The 20,210-nt window shown below is 39.5% G+C and overlaps 1 protein-coding gene across 3 annotated transcripts; it reads right to left on the minus strand.

The window, feature by feature from the left end:
• Positions 1-1,131: 1,131 nt before the first annotated feature.
• Positions 1,132-20,189, minus strand: arhgef18a (rho/rac guanine nucleotide exchange factor (GEF) 18a). 3 transcript variants are annotated; one of them, XM_074689527.1, is made up of 21 exons: positions 20,029-20,189; positions 14,121-14,192; positions 13,715-13,848; positions 13,263-13,369; positions 11,733-11,873; positions 11,209-11,459; positions 8,340-8,465; positions 8,055-8,172; positions 7,709-7,960; positions 7,542-7,618; positions 7,175-7,356; positions 6,982-7,037; positions 6,373-6,552; positions 6,005-6,151; positions 4,682-4,797; positions 4,524-4,589; positions 4,399-4,446; positions 3,814-4,299; positions 3,408-3,726; positions 3,105-3,215; positions 1,132-1,935 (listed from the first exon to the last, which is right to left on the minus strand). In XM_074689527.1, exons 3-21 carry the CDS (start codon positions 13,780-13,782, stop codon positions 1,775-1,777), a joined length of 3,012 nt encoding a protein of 1,003 aa, XP_074545628.1. In that variant the 5' UTR covers positions 13,783-13,848; positions 14,121-14,192; positions 20,029-20,189; the 3' UTR covers positions 1,132-1,774. The 3 variants fall into 3 exon arrangements, with proteins under 3 accessions (XP_074545628.1, XP_074545627.1, XP_074545629.1); XM_074689526.1 differs by having other exon boundaries at positions 13,715-13,851; XM_074689528.1 differs by lacking the exon at positions 14,121-14,192 and having other exon boundaries at positions 13,715-13,851.
• Positions 20,190-20,210: the final 21 nt, after the last annotated feature.

Below are 20,210 nucleotides of genomic sequence, written 5' to 3' on the forward strand. Positions count from 1 at the left end.
GGCTACAGTCTGTCTACATCTATGTCTGAATCATACACTCACCGGCCACTTTATTAGGTACACCTTCAGAACTGCCTTAATCCTTGGTGTCATAGATTCAACAAGGTACTGGAAACATTCCTCAGAGAGTTTGGTCCATATTGACATGATAGCATCACACAGCTGCTGCAGATTTGTCGTCTGAACATCCATGATGAGAATCTCCCGTTCCACCACATCCCAAAGGTGCTCTATTGGATTGAGATCTGGGGACTGTGGAGGTCATTTGAGTACAGGGAACTCATTGTCATGTTGAAGAAACCAGTCTGAGATGATTCCAGCTTTATGACATGGAGCGTTATCCTGCTGGAAGTAGCCATCAGAAGATGGGTACACTGTGCTCATAAAGGGATGGACATGGTCAGCAACAATACTCAGGTAGGCTGTGGACTTTAAACCATGCTCAGTTGGTACTAAGGGGCCCAAAGTGAGCCAAGAAAATATCCCCCACACCATTACACCAGCAGCAGCAGCCTGAACCGTTGATACAAGGCAGGATGGATCCATGCTTTCATGTTGTTGAGGCCAAATTCTGACCCTACCATCTGAATGTGGAGCAGAAATCCAGACTCATCAGACCAGGCAACGTTTTTCCAATCTTCTATTGTCCAGTTTTGGTGTTGCTGTGTGAATTGTAGCCTCAGTTTCCTGTTCTTAGCTGACAGGAGGGTCACCTGGTGTGGTCTTCTGCTGCTGTAGCCCATCTGCCTCAAGGTTGGACGTGTTGTGCGTTCAGAGATGCAGACCTCGATTTTAACCAGTGGTTATTTGAGTTACTGTTGCCTTTCTATCAGCTCCAACCAGTCTGTCCATTCTCCTCTGACCTCTGGCATCAACAAGAAAATCCCAGTAGATCAGCAGTTTCTGAAATACTCAGAACAACAACCATGTCATGTTCAAAGTCCTTTAAATCACCTTTCTTCCCCATTCTGATGCTCTGTTTGAACTGCAGCAGATCGTCTTGACCATGTCTACATGCCTAAATGCATTGAGTTGCTGCCATGTGATTGACTGATCAGAAATTTGCATTAACGAGCAGTTGGACAGGTGTGCCTGATAAAGTCAGTCCATAAATAACATCTTTAGTGTCAATCAGTGATCTTTTTATTCTGCAGCCCGTCAGTTTGGATGTGGAGGGGTTTTAAGTTGAACCAAAGGTGACGTGATCAAGAACAAAATAATGTTAACATTATCTTACAGGCAGTGTTATCTTACAGTATTTACTATCAACAGGTTAAAATACAAAATATTTCCTCCACAAACACCGTTAAGTATAGTTCAATCATGACAGTGAGGAGAACGACTACATTATCCATTTGCCTGATTAAGTCCAAAATAAAACTCTTGTGCCTGGCACCCGTAAACGTAACAAAGAGACAGCTTTAGAAATAAGACGTGAGTGCTAAATGGTTAAAAAAAACTAAAAAGGCTAAAAATATCTTCTCACAAGTCTTTGGCAACATACTCTGCTTTTTCATCTTCTTTCAAAATTTACAAACGGTAAGCTTTTTACAGTTTTTGTGCAACCTTTGCGTCAAATGTCTTTTTTCTCTAAACCCAAGCTCAGATCATCTGAGTCCAAACAGCTGGTTTCCAGTGGTTGAATCCCAGAATAGTGTCAGTTCTCTTCATACAGGTCCAACCCAGCGTCATGAAGTCTTCCAGCAGTCTCTCCATGTGTGAAAGTCTTAGTGATGAACCCGTCCTGCTCCAGACTCCAGTCTGTAGTAACGCACTAAAGAAATATGACCTTCTCTTTGGCCGGTTGAAGAATTTCTTTGGGGAAAGGAGGCGGAGCAGGAGGTCCGGCATCACTGCTGCTTCTCTTGTGTGTGCTGAAGGACTGAGAGGTCTTCACGTTGGGTGGGTGCGTGGATCCTGGTGGGTTAGAGGCACCTGAAGGAAGCAAAGAGGAAACTTTACCAAGCTAGTACAGCAACGTCTGACAATAAGTCAAGTCTCCCCTTCAGTCAGAGTTTACACAAGAAGAGATGATTTAACCCCAGTTGTAAATTTGTGAAACAAGTGTGGACAGCCAATTGTCCCATTGTTTGGAACATTACACAGATTGAATGCCTAAATTAAAAGCAATAAATATTACTGAGCTGGAAAAGCTGCTCCACCCACTATTTTGTTTTGCCTTCAGTTGGAAAAGATCCGCTGCAGTGTAAACACCGCCTCCAAATCTTCCACAACACTTGGGATGGCTTTCTGAACTTTGTCAGGGATCTTGATGGTTTGAACTTTGACTGACATCCAGCTGGTCTGGTAAACTATGAAACCGTTTTGACTGAAAACACTTCACCTGTTTGTGCTTTTGGAGTCCCCCTCCTCATGAGTGTGTGTATGTGGGAGTCTGTCTTTTTGCCGGCCTACATTAGTGTTTTTTTTGGTTTTGTTTTCTTTCCTAACATTTGATTTCACTCCACAGTTTCTTATTCATTAAATATTACTATTATGGTTATCTTACTTTTGTATTGCATTGTATTTTTTAATCTGTTTTTGTTCTCTGGGAGGTTTTTATTCATGTTCAGGTTCGGGTTAGAAGGTATGTAAATTAACAGCAATAAAAATTAAAGCGCTCAAGAAATCAGCCTGTTTTATACAAATTGTTAATTTCCCCACTTCGACGTCTGTTTTTTTCAGACACCCCTATAGAGTTAAGTACTTTATTAATATACAAATACTGTAATCAAGTAATGATCCGCTAAAAACTGACCTTGAATGACCCTCGTAGGGCTTTCATTTTTGTTTTCACGTTTTTATTAGAGTGCATCAGATTTGGTAAAATAATCAAAATTAATTATATTCCTTTCCTAAATCATTAGCCTCATAGCACAATTGATTAGTCATATATAATGAATTGTTAAAATATCAACAAAACAAATACTTCTGATTTTTTTAGAACTTTTTTTTCCAAAAAGTTTTAAATTTGACTTTGGAAATTATGTTATGTTGAGGCAAACAAAATCCAAACAGACGACAGTGGTTGTAAACAAGGACTATCAAACTGACTTTTGCAGTGAATACTGTGTTACTGACTCTCATTGTCTGATCACGTGTACCTGAGTGATGGTGATAGGGTTTCTGAGGGCTGGCGCTCCTCTTGGCTCTCATACTGCCTCCATCCTTCCCGTTCACTCGGATCGGCAGCACCTGGTTCACGTCTATGGAGGCTGAGGACAGGAGGACAGGACTGGGGTTAGTTTTAAGATTATAGTTCAGGAACATTTCATTCATGATGGCTGTAAAATAACTAAATTATAACATCTTAGTGTGTTCACAACTGAAGGCTGATGGCACAGTAAATTTTCTTGCTTTGTTACACACATGAACAGGGAATTAGATATTCCAGACAGTCTGCTGACCTGCACTGTGCGCCCTGTGGTGCGAGCTCTTCGTCTTGAAGCCTTTCTCCTTCCCTTTGGACAGAGTGGCCAGCTTGGTGGGGATCTGCTGCTGCAGGGCCGCGGGCTTGTGGACCTGGTTTGTGGTGCTGATCAGATGGATGGGGAGCTCGGGTTTGGCGGGCAGAGGACTGATGCTCTCTCTGCGCGGTGGAACCTTTGGAGGGATTTCTTTGGAGTCTGAGGAAGTGGGGACCTGGAGTTTTTGCGGCGGGATGTAACTCCCTCCTCCGTTTACGATGCTTCCTCTGAACGACTGGTAGCTGGAAAGAGCCCAGTGCTGCAGGACAACATGAAAACACATTTATTGATTACATATAGATGAAAAAACTGATGAAGAAGTAAAGACAGTGGTTTTCTTCCTCACCTGTGAAGGATCATCATAGTTGGAGTGTCCCTGGTTCGGGATGCTCTTCTTTATCTTCTCCTGCAGCAGCTCCAGACGCTCCCTCTCCCGGTTCAGGAGCTCCTTATCCTTGTCCACAGACTGTGTGGACTCCCTCAGTCTCTCCAGGTCCTGCTGATAGTCATCCCTGTGCCTCTCCAGCTCTGCCCTCTCCTTATTGAGCTTCTCCTCCCATTTTCTGCACTCCTCCTCCCTCTGTTGCAGCTGCTCCTCCAGAGACTCGATCTGGATCCTCTGCCGCTCCCTGTCTTTCTCCCAGCGCTGCTGCTCCTCTTGTTGCTGCGCCCGCAGCTTGTGAAGGTTGTTCAGTTCCTGCTTCTGCTTCTCGAGGTTTCGCTGCTTCTCCTGCTCCAGCAGCAAGTTGTTGTAATGGCGAGTGGGCTGTTTGCTCTTTGACTGAAACGCGTTCTGCAGCTCAATCTGGCTGTCCTGCTGGGCGACTACTGCCTGCACGTTAGGAAATAAATTGAGCCAAAACATCAAAAAAGACACATAAAGAAGTGAGGAGCTTGATAAAGCAAATACAGATTTTAAGGCTCGTCTTACCTGTAAGCTGTAGAGCCTTTGTGCTAGCATGATCACCCGGTCACACACCTGCACAAAACAAAAGCTGCAGTTACAGAAATCAATACAATCAAGATAGATAAACAAAGTGTGTAAAAAAGACTTACCTCTGCCTCACAGAAACTATTCAGAGCTGAACTGCCAATGGCCAAATCGACCTCGTCATCATCAGCCTGGAAACAGACGAGACAAAAATGTAAATTCTCAGTTTTTCACAACCAGAATGAAACCAAATGTTTGGTTTCTTTCCGTCTGTCTCACTCACAGACTGTTCTGGACTCTCATCGCAGAGAACTTCCTGTTCCTCAGGGTCACAAGGGGTGTTTGTGTTGATCTCTGGAGTGTCCTCACCGTCAGCAAGACTGTCGGCGGCATCTCCATCTGAAAAATAAAAACATTACACATCAAACTAATAAACCCTCACATATACAACAGGAGTAATGTAAACTTATTAGAAAAGTTTTTTTAAAGATGTTTTTGGTTCTAACAAACCAACAAAATTTGCTGTCAACAATCGTGTCCAATTATAAAATTACTAACACCCTGTTTTGTTAAAGATGCTATGAGGAGGATCTGTTTAATTGCACTTCCTCGCCACCTTCTGGCCTGGAGTCTCCGCACACTATTGTAAAGACTTTTAGCGAGGCGTGTTTGTTTTGGGATTAAATGGAGATCACATCGAAACAAATTTTCTTTGTTCAAGGCAACTTTTTACCGTATACAACGTGACGAGCTAAGGTATTTATCAGTACAGTTAAGTAGCGCTACTGTTTGAAACGTGACATCAAGCAAACGTTGTAGTAGCTGGTTTGATGTAGTGCTATCGGCAGCCCAGTGCTTTGACGTAGCTGTAGGCTAACGTGACGACAAGTAAACACTGTCAGTTTGTAAGTAGTTTAGTAGCTGTTTATATTTAGCGTAGCTGACAGCCTGGTGCTCTAGGACGTGTTTGTAATGTGTAACATTAGTGAATCCTGGTTATGTCCTGCCAGTCATCTACTAATCAGAGCTAATGTAACCTCACTCTTCATTGATAGACTCTCAAGTTTGAACAGATCACTGCAGAATAACTGCTGACTGTGGGTTGGAATGGACATTAGCACCAACAGTTTAGCCCCTGTGTTAGCCTTTAGCTCATGTTCTATCGCTCTCCTGTTCATCTTTCTTCTGCTCTTCTGTCCTTTTTCTGTCTGGCAGTTAAGCTCCTGTGTCCACCATCACTACAAAATTAATCACAGAGAGAAAAACACAGATCTCTCTTCTCACTACTGAACTTTGTCAGCTGGTGTGGTGTTGTCATAGAGACCGGACAATAATCAAATCTGACAAATCAATCCACTCCTTTTCAACCTGATCAGAAAGCTAACAAGTAGCATATTGACATAACCTGTAACCTGTACTATTTGTGCTGGTAATCTCATTTTAAAGTGTGGATTATGATCAGGCATATATCATATCAAGAAAGGAAACTCCTCACATCCCCTTTAATGTAACTGGGAAAATAAAAATATTCAATTCAAAAAGTATTGATTCATACATAAATCTATCGAACAATAAGCATCAGCATTGTTTTTTTACATCAGCTTACTTGTCACAGAGCTTGGATCAGGATCATCAGCAGCTACCCTGTCGTTCTCAGATCTCCCGAGAAGCGGCCCCTCCTGCGTCTTCCTCTCATTCATAAGAAGGCTTGGGTCTCTAATCCTTGAGAAGAGCAAGTTCTGCAGGTTTTCCACTTCAGAGAAAGAAAGAAACAAGCACTTAATCTCCTTTTCAAAGAACAACATTAGTTCTGTGACTCATGACACGAGCTGGACAAACAGTGTTTCACTTAAACTGCAGTGTGCATCTTCAGAGTTGTAATAAATATTCTCTTGCTAAGGTGTAAATACAGATCCTAAACACTAAAAACTGCAAAGAGTGATTCACAAAGCTGCAGCGAGCTGTTGCTCTCACCCTCGTCTATGGCTCCTTTGAGGAGTGTCTCCCCCTGCTGGAGATCAGAAGCATCTCCTCGCAGCAGCAGACCTTTGTGAGGAGTCTCCTGCTCGGTCACAGTCTCGTACAGAGCAGCGAAGATCTGCTGCTTCTCTGCCAAGCTCTGCTTTATCTGGTCATCTCTCATCTTTAGGATATCTGGAAGAGAAACAAAATAAAAAACATGGCCTTGAAATGAAGTGTATCTCTCCTACGAGGCACAAAAAGCACCAAAGAAAAGCTTTACAGCATCACATCTGTCAGAGTCTTAGGGTCTATGTTACTTATGCTAATTCTGCTCATACTTTTGACTTTTCTGGATTGAGGATGGCTTCCTTTTTTGTGATTTTATTTTATATTTTCCCTATTTATCAACACCAAAAAATTAAACAATAGAATAAAATCATTTTAAAGGAGACACATCAAAGTGTTTGTGTTTCTTTTGACCTTTGAATTTTGTTTGGCTTGAAAGTTTGTCACATTTCATTTTCAGAAAAGCACTAATGAGCTCTTTAATAAATAAGTTGTGGTGGAAAAGTTTTCGGAAGATGTGTGAAAGAGTGAGAGGTACATCGCCCCGTCTCTGACCTTGAAACTGCTGCAGTCTGTGTGTCAGCACACGAAACAGCTCCTCCTCTGGGTACCTGAATCACACACATGTCTGAATCAGAATCATTTGTTTGGGGAATATTTTTAATTCTCATGATTCTGAATTACATTTCAATTTTTTTTAAAATTTTATTTCAGTTTTCCATTTCATTTTCCAACTGTGGTGACTCACCGGTCCACAGCTTCCCGTATCCGTGCTGTCCATTCGATGCGCTCCTCATTGGAGCTGGTGTGGATCTCGTACATCTCGGGCATGCTGGTGGTGCAGGCACAGATAAGGTACATGGCTTTGTCCTCATGAGCCACCTCCCTGACTATCAGCCTTTGAAGGGAGATCACTGGAGGTTTGTTATCCTGCGTTACAATACAGCAGGTGTTACCATCAGTCGAATAACACAAGCAGCTGGTCCATATGTGTGAAAATATACAACAAAATGAGGAGACTGGTAATGATTTGTATGTTATCAGAGGTGATTAAAGAGAAATTAGACCAATCTTCCTTCACAAAAACTTCTCATTAAATCTCAGGCAGAGCTCACCACAGCAGCAAACACCAGCTTCTGATCTTTCTCCTGCAAGAGGAGGATAACATCTGACAGCAGCACAGCCTGGACCTCTGCAGGGACACAGATTCACAAGAAAATAAACTGTTAAGAAAATGTAGCTAAGGATTTCACACCACAAAGTCAAGAAACTGTTCACAAACCTTTTTGTTTCCCAGACGTCTTCCACATTACGGTGCCTTCATGCAGCAGCGTCGACTCTCCGCTGATCAGATCCGCCCTGCGAAACACCTGACCGTTCTTCAGCCGACCCTGAGATCGTGCCTCCAGGCGGAGGCCGATCTCTCTCAGACGAGAAGCTTTCTCGTACTGATCGACCTGATCGTTCACCTGTGAGATGGTTTCTTTGATCAGAGCCAAACTCTGAACCAAAGACTGATGCTCCTCTGTGTCATCTGTTGGGAGCACATGGCAGAAAGTGAAAAGTTTGTGTTTATACAGATAAAATCATTTTCATCTGCAGTTGAAGCAAAGAGGTTGATGTTTTACCTTCAGTGTTCTGGATGATTCTCTCCACCAGGATGGGATATTTGGTGATGCGCTGAGTTACCAACAGAAAACACTCTGGAATTCCCAACCTCCTCACCAGAGGCAGCTGACCAATTTTCTGTGTAGAAACAGCAAAGGTTTACTTTTCTGGACTTATTTCAGCTAATTTATTTAACCTCTTTACAGTATCGGGCTATCAGTGAAGATGTCATCACTTTTTTTACTTTTTCTTAAAAATGATCTCATCCCTGTCATTAAACTGACCAATCAGTGTAGATTTCTTACTCTCATCAGGGTCTGTAGTTTCTTGTTATTTTGCAGCTGGTCTTTGTAGAAGCTGATGGCTTCACTGTGCTGACTGCAGAAGGCGCTGTAACACTCCAGCATTCCTTCTCCTATTGCACCTGAAAACTAACACAAGAGACACAAAAGTGACTTCAATACAGGATACACATTTAAAGCAACAGTACGGCACTGAAATGAGTATAGATAAGAATAAAATATAATGGGACCAAAAAAAAGGGAAGCAGATGATATTTCATACATGTCCAGTGCTTCTCTTTAACTCCACCAGATTTGCTTCCTTTATGTTTATTTCCAACTAAGGGTGAGTATTGGCAAGACCCTCATGATACGATATTGTGGTACCACATTATTATTATATTATTATTATATCGTGATATTCTACACAAGTGTTTGATTGAAAACAACTTCTCTATTTTATTGTATTCGAAATAAAGAAAGTCAGATGCAGTGTTTCATTCAAGCACTTAACGTGAAAACATTAAATGCGTCAAGTTTGTCACGTAAACTACTGTGACATTAAACTAATGTTGCACAAAAGACATGGTCAGTTGGTGAAACTGATAAAAGTCACTCAGTGTAACCAATGTTACTCTTAAAAAATCTAATATTGCCCAACGCATAACTATGAAAGTTATTTTATCTGTCTACTACGCTGTAAAGATAAAACTTGAAATGAAAATTTAAAAGAAACTGACCCAAGAATAGAGGATACGCATCAAAACCCACATCATCAAGTTTAGGAATAAAGTATTTCAAACATACTTTGAGATTATATCTATCATTCACTTTATGGACAACATACAGCGGCGTAGCTCTTCAGCACCATCTACTGCAGTGGAGGTGCAGAAGACGTGCTGTACTTCCAACTTCCCTAAAACAGGGGTGGCCAACCTACAGCTTGGGGGCCGACAGACAGACAGACAGAGGGACGGACAGACGGACGGACGGACGGACGGACGGACAGACAGACAGACAGACAGACAGACAGACAGACAGACAGACAGACAGACAGACAGACAGACAGACAGACAGACAGACAGACAGACAGACAGACAGATAGATAGATAGATAGATAGATAGATAGATAGATAGATAGATAGATAGATAGATAGATGGAACTTTGTCTCTTCTGCAGTAAAAACAGAAATTTGTCTTTGACACGGCTAAACACACTTACAAACACAGTAAATCTCACTTTGAAAATTGGAAGTGTATTGATTTTTACTTTATGTCATTTGGTTTTTGTGTGACAGGAAGTGCTAGACCACGTGTGGGATGTGGCTCTTTGTTGTACCATGGTCATTTTTGTGGTTCTTGGTCTCGGACTGGTTGGCCACCCCTGACCTAAAATTTGAATTTTTATTTTAACAAAAATATCAATATTTCACCACAGATCAAGGTACACTTCTAACTTCTTTTACTTTGTCAACATTGCCTAACCTTTGCCTGGATACACTTCAACACCCTCAAACTTTAAGCAATAACTGATCATCTGTCAGTGAAAGATGCCAAAAATGTAGCAAGCTGTGTTTTAAAGAGTATTTTTCTAAACCTGGATCATCTGTGCTTCTGTCAGACATCATGTTGCGTCACCATACGCCAATCAGAAAATATATCAACTGTGGATGTCAAAACGTCTCTATAAGAAGCAGAAACAGCCAGTTCTGACCGTGTAGAGCAAACACACCCATTTACAGGCCCTTACAATTCATTTCAGGCATACCAGCCATTCCTCTGAACACCTGTACGCTCAGTCTGCACATCCAGAGAGTGACAGGGATGACTGTGTAATACGGAGACTGAGCAAAAAAACAGAGAAGCACAATTGACACACAAAGGCTTAATCCTGTGTTAATTATAGGTATGAGGTGAATTTGTGTGTAACAATATTTACATTGTTAATGCTGTATCTTGGAAAACAGAAGCAACAGGCAAACAACCCAGAGGCAATGGTAGCAATGCAATGTAAACAGAGCATGCAGATAGACGTACATGCAGATGTGTGTAAACATATCCTGAGTGTTGTGTGGGAAATTTCTAGACCAGGAGCTTTAAGTTAAAACAGACATCCTGAATGTCTCTCTGGGGATTAATAAAGTACATTCTATTCTATTCTATTCTATTCTATTCTATTCTATTCTATTCTAGTCCATTCAATGCCTTTCTATTCAATTCTATTCAATTGATAATTTAATTCATTCAATTCAATTCAATTCAATTCAATTCAATTCAATTCAATTCAATTCAATTCAATTCAATTCAATTCAATTCAATTCAATTCAATCCTATTCTATTCTAGTGTAATAAAAAAAAGCTAAAATATCTGGCTTTAAAAAAACGTCAATCAAGACAAAGCATGCTCCTTTAGAAACTATTTATGTTTAGAAAAATCCACCAAACAAACTTTAGATTGTGTAGACATGTTTATTTCTGCCTTATGATTAAAAACTTAGAAAATTTTCTTTTTAAATGGAGGAACTATTTATTATATGCACCTAATAATTCTTTTGAAACTCCATCTGCGGGTCTCAAAGAAAGCCGGTATGGCCTGGTGGTTTAGGATGCATGTCCGTCAAGCGGGCAGCCCAGATTTCAATACAACCTGCGTCTCCTTTTCTGCATAGTACTTCTCCACTCTCGCCCTATTTTGCACACTGTCTTCTTCTCTGTCCTCGCTAAATAAAGGCATAAAAATCCCCAAAATAACTTTAAAAAAAAGGAAAAGAAAAAAAAATCTATCTGTTTATCTTGTAGTTTTCACCCCGAGAGATATCCTGAGATACCCCCTTTCTGCTCCAGCTCATTGGTTCAAGAAGATCATCAGAAAAGACCGATGGTTCATCCCTACCTGAGAGATGAGGATATCCCCCAGCTGTGTGATCTGGTAGTTGTTTGGACTGTCGTCCTCATGGCTCTGATTTTGCCGCTCTTTGAGGAGGTTGAGGAGACGTTGATGGTGGCCAAGCAGAGGTTCCACCCCTAAGAAGAGCCGGTCCAGCCTGGACTCCTCTATCAGCTGAGACTGCTTCAACTCATGCATGTAGACGTGGAGGAGGATCTTTAAGGTGCGAACGTGGTGCATCTCGGTCAGTATCAACTCTAAATAAGTTTAGAAACAAGAATCTATTAACATGTAAACTGGCTCAGGCTGAGCATGAAGTTTATGTTGTCCTCAGAGTTGAAAAAACCATTCAATACCACTGTAATCGTCATATTTGCATTAACAGTGCAAGCATTGTTCGAAAAATCTTAATCAACATGTAACTGACACAAATAGTTCTTCCTGTGTGGCCTAAACAAACAGGATGATAAAGAAGTACTGAACGTAGCTGCAGAAGTTATTCTCTTACAATATGGTAGGTTTCAGCGTACCATAGATGACGTCCTGTCTTTTGATGGCCTCTTTGCTCAGGGTCTTCAGATAGTTCTGGTCCACAGCCAGACTCCATGTCTCCACCTCCAGGTTCTGGGCGTCAGACTCAAAGTCGCTTCTCAGCAGAGCATAATGGGAATCTGGATGACACATGGGAAGTGTAAAATATAAATCTACTTTGTATGGAGGACTAAAACTGCCAAAATTAGAAATAAATAAAAGTGAAAATAAGGAAAAAAAAAAAAGAAAGAAAGAAAAGAAAAAATATGTACATAAGGAAATAAAAGTAAAAATAAAAGTAAAAATAAAAATGGAAATAGAATTAAATATCAGTAAACAAGTAAATAAAAGCGCTCTGCTCTTATTTCTTTTTTATTTCACATTGCAGACACTACCAGCATGACATGCAGAAGGAAGTAATATTCAAATGAGGGTTGCTGACAGTGTCTGCAACATAAAGTAAACAAGTATGAGGGCAAAGTGCTTTTTATTTTCTTTTTTATTTATATTTAATTCTATTTTCACATTTATTTTACTATGATTCAATTTTTTTTATTTTCTTATGAATATTTATTAATTTTTTTTGTTTTTTGTTTTCACTTTTATTTATTTATTTTTTTAATTTTGGCAGTTTTGGTCTTCCATACTTTGTAGTCATATGAGTATAATGGGGTGTGCTTTGTCAGTGTTGGGGGTTTTACTTTCGAGTGTTTTTTTTGGCTGTGGCAAACTTTATTCAAAGGAGTCTTAACTCAGAAAACGAAGCCTTTTTTCTCCTTTTAAATGTCTTTAAAGAAACATTTTTTTTTCTCAGTGAGCTTTTAAAGGAGATATTATCACAGTGTGTATTAATCCTCAAAATGCTGCTTTTATTTATCCTCCTCTTGCAGTATCACAGCCTGAATCTTCGGGGTTTTACTCTTGTCTCCCTCATTTTCTCTTTTACTTTCACTTTGTTTAGCATTTCGCAACCCTGTTTTGGAAAGAGCTGTAAATAAATAAAGTTTATTATCATTTTGGTTATCTTTCATGGCTGTATCAGACTGTAATATCTTTATGCCACAGGTGCTCTAAGTATCAGGGAAACTCCTAATCACTGACGAAACTGTGAAGTGTTACAAACTAAGCTTGTCTTCATTTCATTTAAGGACTTTTTTCCATCTTTTAATACTTAATGATTTTACTTTTTTACATTATGTTATGTCCAGATACAAACCCAAATATAAAGATCCATTCACTGTTTGAGTTTATGAATTTCATAAATGATCATCTATAATAATCTAATGTTTTAATTGTAACCTGCTAAGGGTCTACAAAAATGAATTTGTTTTGAGCTAATGCTAGTAAAATGTATCAAATGGTAACATTTCTGATTTAAATGTGTTAGAAAAGAGAACAACAAACTTCCACATTAACTCAGCTTTTCTATTTCAACCAGCATTTTCTGTGAAGCTACATAGCTCTGCTCTGACTGACAGCGTGGGGAGCTTTCATCAGTTTCTCATCCTCTTAAGAAGCAACCAGCTGACCTTCTAGGTTGATGGGCTCGGCCAAGGAGGGAGCCAGAGACACCGAGTCCTCATTGGAGAGTTTCAAACGCAGGCCATCAGCCTCATCCATCTGCACCGCGCTGGATCTGGTTGGTATGTGATGAGATAAAGCTCAGCAGGTAAAAGTGATGTCAGCACACAAACACGCACACAGACAAAAAAAGACCTTCAGTGGCTTTGTTAGACTCAATGATGCAGCTTCTATCAGACCTGGATCTATCCAGCTCATGCAAACTAAAACACAGGGCAATGAAGTCAGAGGGGACGCCTTCAGATGAGTCAGACTTAAGGTTTTTGTAGGTGACAACCTCAATCAGGTGATCGGCAAACACAGAAAAACATGTCTCGTAATACGTATGAGAACTGATATCTCTGGGGGTTATGAGGAAATCAGGGCACAGATGTTTGTGTCGTGTTCTTGAAAAACCAACCTGGGTCTTGTGTCGCTGTAAGAGGAGGAACCAGGCTGAGCACTGATGTTTTTAGGTGTGACAGTCATGCCTGGACTGAGGAGGCATGCAGGGGAGCCATATGAAGCTGGGGGAGGAACGCTCTCCCCACCTCACTGCTGAGAGGGAGAGAAACCAACGAAAAGAAGAAGGATTAAATTTCTGCTGTTATTATTTGTCTAAGTCATAAATTAAAACAACTACTTTTGGTGATTTATCTTTAACTGTCGAAGTTAAATTCAAAGTTTTGTGCAAAACAAGACACAAAACAATCCCAAAGACATAGACACTCGATGCTGAGGTTACCAAGCAGCTCTGCTTTAAAAGTGAATAAGGATTTCTGGGATTAAGAGCTCACTTCCTCAACAGGAACTGAAAATTAACACACCTTTATTATTTGTCTCAGAAAGCCCTTTGCTCCTCTTTGCTGACTCACATGCCTTCAAACGGACTAGATTACCTGCAAGAGGAAGAAAAAAACATCTAAACAACAGGCTGTTGCAATGGGAATCTAACCCTGAGCAGAAGGAACTGGTTCGACAAAGTGTCAAACCTGCTCTCGGGCAAAGACACAACAAAAAGGGACCGCTGCACCATGGGAAACTTCCAGCTAGGAGGAAATGCTTTTCATCAGATGTTTGCAGATACATCTGCAGATTTTTGATCGACGTTCCTTCCAATAAATCTTTGAAAATGACTTTTTTTGTTTGTTTACAGATAGCTTTGAAAGTTCTGTTTGAGGCCCAGAGTGACCCACCTTGGTCATACAGACTGCTGCTTAATATTTGTTGTGTTGTTCCTTTAACTATTTCCTTGCGATAAAGGTAAAGAAAAGCTGGTTTGACAAAAGAATGAAAAAGGAAGGAGGAAAATACTTAAGTGTCACAGCCTGATTGCATCTTTCCCACAAAAAGCAGAGTGTGTCCTGGCTTTTATTCTGTAACCCTCACTGACCCCGCTGACTGGAGTGTGTATGTGTGTGAGCATACTAACGAGTCCCAAAAGAGTCAGAAAGACTTATCCACTGCTGTGTAGAATAGCATGACTGAACCATACTGACCAAATACACCCAAAGACCAGCTTAAATAAAATAAATAAGAGATGTAAACATCATGCTATTTGCTTTCTTCTCTGTTTATACCAGAGTTAATATATTTTTCAGAGAGTGTTTCAGAGCTAAAGTAGCAGGAGTTCAGAGTCAGACACACCTTAAACATACACATTACTGTTTGACTTGAGCAGACGTGACACAAACTCACACAGGAGCCCTCCTGGCTCACCTGTTTGACGCACACACACACACACACACACACACACAAACTGCACTGAGCAGAAGTAAGTTTGTAGCAAACTACTTCAATCCAGGTTAAAACACAAGCATTTCACTGCTTTTAAAGGTGAGGAATTATTATTTTAATCACATTAGAGAAACAGTAGTTTCACTCAGCTGTGGGACTCTGATTTAAAGTATTTCTGTTGTAACTACACTGCTAGAATTTAGAGCACAGGAAACAAAAAACTCACCATGACTAATAATCATGATGAGGTTGGAATAATAATGCTGTAAACACCCTTTTTCTCAAACTCCCAAAAACATAAGAAGTTATGGACAAAGAAAAATAGTTGCATCAAATTTCAGACTTTAATTTGCTTTAAGGAGTCAGTGTTTGATTAGTTGATCAACAGAAAAGTTGAAGCTGAGCTGAACCCTTATGTCAGGATGCTAGCGTGCTCACAAGGACAATGCTAATAACCAGCTGGCGCCACCAAGATGTTCGGTTTACTGTGTTCAACATCATAATTTGACATGTTAGCATGCTAATTAGCATAAAACACTGAGTGCAACTGAAGTAGATGGGAATTCATAAGTGTGACATCAGTGAAAAAGAGCTGAAAAGTTAAAAGGGAAAAAGTGATTACCCAAAATCTTTGTGTGATATTTTATGGTAATAATAGCAGATTATTACGAAGGTTTCCTCTTCGAACGGCGTAGTAGTCCAATATAATGTCATCTTGTTTTTGTTCCATCGCCAATAACTGATATTTATGTCAGAAGCAATACTATTCAGTACCTGTTGTGGATTTCACATGCTGTACTATCGGATGGATGTTATTTTGCTGGACACCAGCCACACTGACGAGACTGCCTGCAGTGTCTGCAGACATAACTATTTGTTAATCATGTGTTTGTAAATTAATCCTCCAGGGACCATGAATAACTGCATATAACTCCAAGACAGTCTCAGGTAGGCCTGTCACGATAATCAATAAATCAATTAACCGAACAATAAATAAAAACGTCCTCTGTAAGTTTGCCAGCCTCGATAAACTGACACGTGCATGCATGTTTGTTTTCCTCCTCTCTTTCGACCAAAGAGGCTGAATGAGAAGATGGCTCACTACGTCTATCTTTCCTAACGTCGGGGTGCAAAGGTTCTATAGCGGATTTAGCAGATTTGTAGCGGAGTGAGCATCTGTTAAAAATGCGATCTTTGGGGTGAAGACGGGGCTGCTCGCGCGTACACACACGGGGAGAGCTGAAGCGAGCGTCCTGAGGGGTAAGGAGGAAACACACGCTACTATGAGTGATGGCACGAAAGATACGGTTCTTAAGCTGCCTGCCACAGTCCCAGTGTGGGAATATTTTGTTTTTTTATCAGAATGAACAAAGTGTGAGCTCATGAACACCAACCAGCTGATATGTGGCATTTGTTTGAAAATAGTGGCGACGAAGAAGAAGAAGAGGGAGGTGCAGCGGAGCCTTGTTCTTTGACAATCCGCTCTTACTGAGGCTTTTGGTCGGCAAAGTAAATAGAAATAAAAGCCCCAAATAGTGGGCGCTCAAAGACAGATACATTGCCAAAGAAATGCAGCCCTTCAATACAGTTGAAAGCCAGAAATGTTAAAAATGTTTGACAGACAGTACGGATTGACTGGGAAAAAAGTACATGTTACAAACAAGTCAGGAACTGTATAAACTCCCTTTTATTTAGGCTACAGTTTTTATTGGTTTTTTTTTTGGAGTTTCGTTTTTTTCTTTAGAGACAGGGTCTATGTTTTATTGTTTTTGATTAGTATTAATGATTTTCATTGACATGTATTTTTTTCTAAAAGAGTCCATTTCATTTTTATTGTATTTTTTTTTCTCTTTCTTGTTTGTTAAATTTATTATATTTTTTGTTTAATTTATTTTATTTAAAAGATCCTGACCTTTTAATTACAGTTAAATACTCTAAAGAGATCAAAGTTTCTTGCTTTTGATATGGTGTACTCACTTTATTATCCCATTTATCATAATTACATCAATGAAAAAATGGAAAAGAAATCAAAATAATATTGACAATAATATTGTTTATCGGAAATAATATTTTGGAAAATTATCGTCCTCTAAGGTAGTTTTGGTTATTACATACTCATACAGAAATATATTGTTTTGTTCTTGAAAGATTGTTGAAGATACTCTGGGAATGCCAGCAGCTAATGAGTAAATATCGGCCGATACCGATATTAAAAAAAAAAAAGACTAACATTGGCCAATACTGGTATTGATAACGATATATTGTGCATCCCTACTTCCTGGACTATTCTAAAATCTCCAAACTATTAACATCTTATTGCTGCCCATCACCAACATCATGCTGTCTTCAGAAAGTGAATTGAGGAGGAAAAAATCTCTGTCAAATTTCAAAAATCTTTTCCAGCAAAATTAAATCATGATCTAACTTTTTTTTTCTGTTTTAGCAGCTCCTCTATGCATTTGTCTTAAAAGATCATATTAAAAAAAACTGTTAGCTTTCATACTTTACTACACTGAAGAATAGGAAAAAGCTTCCAGCATCACCTGCCGAAGCCCTTTTCCCAACAACATGTATCAAATGACTTTCTTTAAAGACTTGTTTTGAGCCTCGTGCTATGTTATTAGACATCATATGGGGTTTGTTTGGTTCAGCCCCTTGTTGTGAGTGACAGCCACACCTCAAATGACTCATAAACACTGGGCGACATACAAGAGAGAAGCATGAAATACAGGTCATTCTCTGCAAGAGACAAAACAAGACCAGCGAGTCTGGTGAGTACTCGGCAGAGGAGAGAGGTGAGAAAAAAGTGCTAAATGCTGTGTTTGTGGAAAGCAATGCCACTTAAGAAGACATGGGCTCTAATCGTTTCAACAGTACGACAACACTATTAAAAACAATTGAGAGTTGTTACTGTACCATCATGACGAGACAAGTGAAACCAGGCCACCGCCGACAGTTAACAGCCGTGAAACTATAGCCATTAGAGCGAGGAGGCTGTTTAAGCTGAGTAATACAAAAGAAGGCAGTGATCCGTGATGCTCTTGTTCCTCATAAACTCTGCAGGCTGTATTTGTTTCACACCATCACACAGGTATAAGTTGTCAAAAACAGGAAAGTCACATGAGTGGAAAGGCTTACTCTCAACAGTAGCAGGGCTTTAACGCCTGATACTTCCAAATCGAGGAGCATCAAGCAGCCTTGACTGACAGTTTACTCATTAACTTTGAGATCCTGGCGGTTTAATCTTTATTGCGCCGAGCTGTAAATGCATGCCAGTGTCTTTCTGTCCATCTCGACAGGTGAATCCTTTCCCTGCCAAGTCTTTAAACTAAGGGAAGGGCGACAGATGTTTGATTGCAATTATGTGTGAGACACATCTTCTAAAATCTTACATTTAAAAAAATAAAACATCCTTTTCAGGATTTGTAGGATGGTATCCATTAGTTCATTTACACCTGGTATGGTACTGAACTTTTCTGTCAGCGTATTTTGACTCATGCTTCATTTATTCAGCTATTACTTTCAGCAATAAATCTGAGATAAAGTGAAGATTTTTTGTTTTCTAAAATGGATTATGGGATTAGAAAAAGTTACTGTATGGAAAATGTGGAAACTGACACTTTAAACCAGATCTCTGCCCTCAGCAGCTCTGTTATGTCCCCCGAGCTATAAGTGACCATTGAAAGTTTACACAATTGGGCCTTTGTTTACACTTTAGATGTCATCACAATTAGTCTCAGTGTGTCAAACTGATATTTCAGCTTTAATCAGTGCTAACAAGGGAACTGAAACACATCTATTCTAGGCTTGACTCACACTTTGACACTTGTTTAGCCTTGTTCTTGCTATTTTAACAACATTCAGAAATTGAGTTTGATTGGCAGTTTGACTTTCAGTGATTGTTAAATCATAAATTCAGTAGTGGTTCTGCAAAAATTAGCAATATCTTATCAAGTAGAGAGGTTGTTTCACTAACACTGATAAAATATTTCTTAATTCCAATGTTGTGAAATTTAAGGACTTCATCTTTCACAAAATTATATGATTTGAGAAGGACTTATAATTGTGCAAAGAGCCTTAAATGAATCAAAAGGACTGTTGTTGGGGTAAAATTGCAGAATCATACCAGTAAAATTTCAAGAAAATGTGATTCACTTTTGCTTTTCAAAAAAACCCCCAAGAAATAAATAAAGAAAAGCTTTTTTGAAGGTTGTAAAAATTAAAAAAAAAAAAAAAAAAGAGCTGCAAGCTTAATAAGATAATTGTGTTTGATAGTATACTAGGCCTCTGCAAGCATTTGCTCCAACCTGTAACATGTTATTTGTATTTTGACTGAATAATAATACTATTTAAGCTGTTAAACTACGTTAAAATTGATAATATAAAGTCATAAAAATATTGCTTTCTTTTTCACTTTCTTTTTTATTTGCAGGATAATGAAATACATTTGGTAAGTAGACTCTAAAACGAAGTTTCGTGTGTTATTCAAGTGAAAAAGAATGAGAAGAATGTCATTAGCTCAGTTAGGGTTATAGTTATTGACCCAGTTTCATGTTGTTAACCAGTGATGAGAGTCACTAAAACCACCACTGCATGTGCTTTCGAGTTTCTGTGAATAAAACAAACAGGTGTGAAGTCAAAAGTCAACCCAGGAGTGGCTGCATGGAACTACTGCAGCCCAATATTCACTGCGTTGTTGACTTATGGGGACGTTTGCTACGAAGCTGATACAAACTAAACTGAGTAAGACAGCAAAGTTAATCAACAAGAATTAAAGAAATAATTTGTGTAAAGAATCATAACACACATAGTGATACTTTCGTGTCGGTTTTCCGTACATGTCACGTTAGGAAAGTTTCTTTGGACGTGTTTTACTTACTTATTTAGTTAGCTTAGCCAAATTCTCTAGCTATCATTAACGGAGTGACGCAGCGTTGCTAAGTTACAATTCTAACGTTCCACGTACGTCCGCACAAAGCTAACGTTAGTTTATCTTACCTGTGTCAAAATGAAACAGCAGCTGATTTATTTTTACATCCCAGGACAGATAAGACTGAAACAGAACTTGTCAACTTCTTCCACTGAAAGGAAGAGAAAGTGAGGATGCCTCAGGAGGAGCAAGTGCACCAACGAGAAAAACATGGAGCTGATCTGGAGGATGTGTTTAAGTTCAGCCTCCT

This window comes from Halichoeres trimaculatus, unplaced genomic scaffold (assembly GCF_033239565.1).
Source record: "Halichoeres trimaculatus isolate MK-OKI-2021-1 unplaced genomic scaffold, fHalTri1.1 fHalTri1_scaffold_15, whole genome shotgun sequence".
Lineage (NCBI taxonomy): Eukaryota > Metazoa > Chordata > Actinopteri > Labriformes > Labridae > Halichoeres > Halichoeres trimaculatus.

Excerpts from the sequence above, each read along its gene's own strand:
- arhgef18a (XM_074689528.1), bottom strand. The coding sequence starts at position 13,782 with ATGACTGTCACACCTAAAAACATCAGTGCTCAGCCTGGTTCCTCCTCT. Across the intron at positions 11,874-13,262 it reads CGAGCCCATCAACCTAGAAG|ATTCCCATTATGCTCTGCTG; the intron begins GTCAGCTGGTTG and ends TGTGTCATCCAG. Across the intron at positions 6,152-6,372 it reads CAAAGGAGCCATAGACGAGG|TGGAAAACCTGCAGAACTTG; the intron begins GTGAGAGCAACA and ends CTTTCTCTGAAG.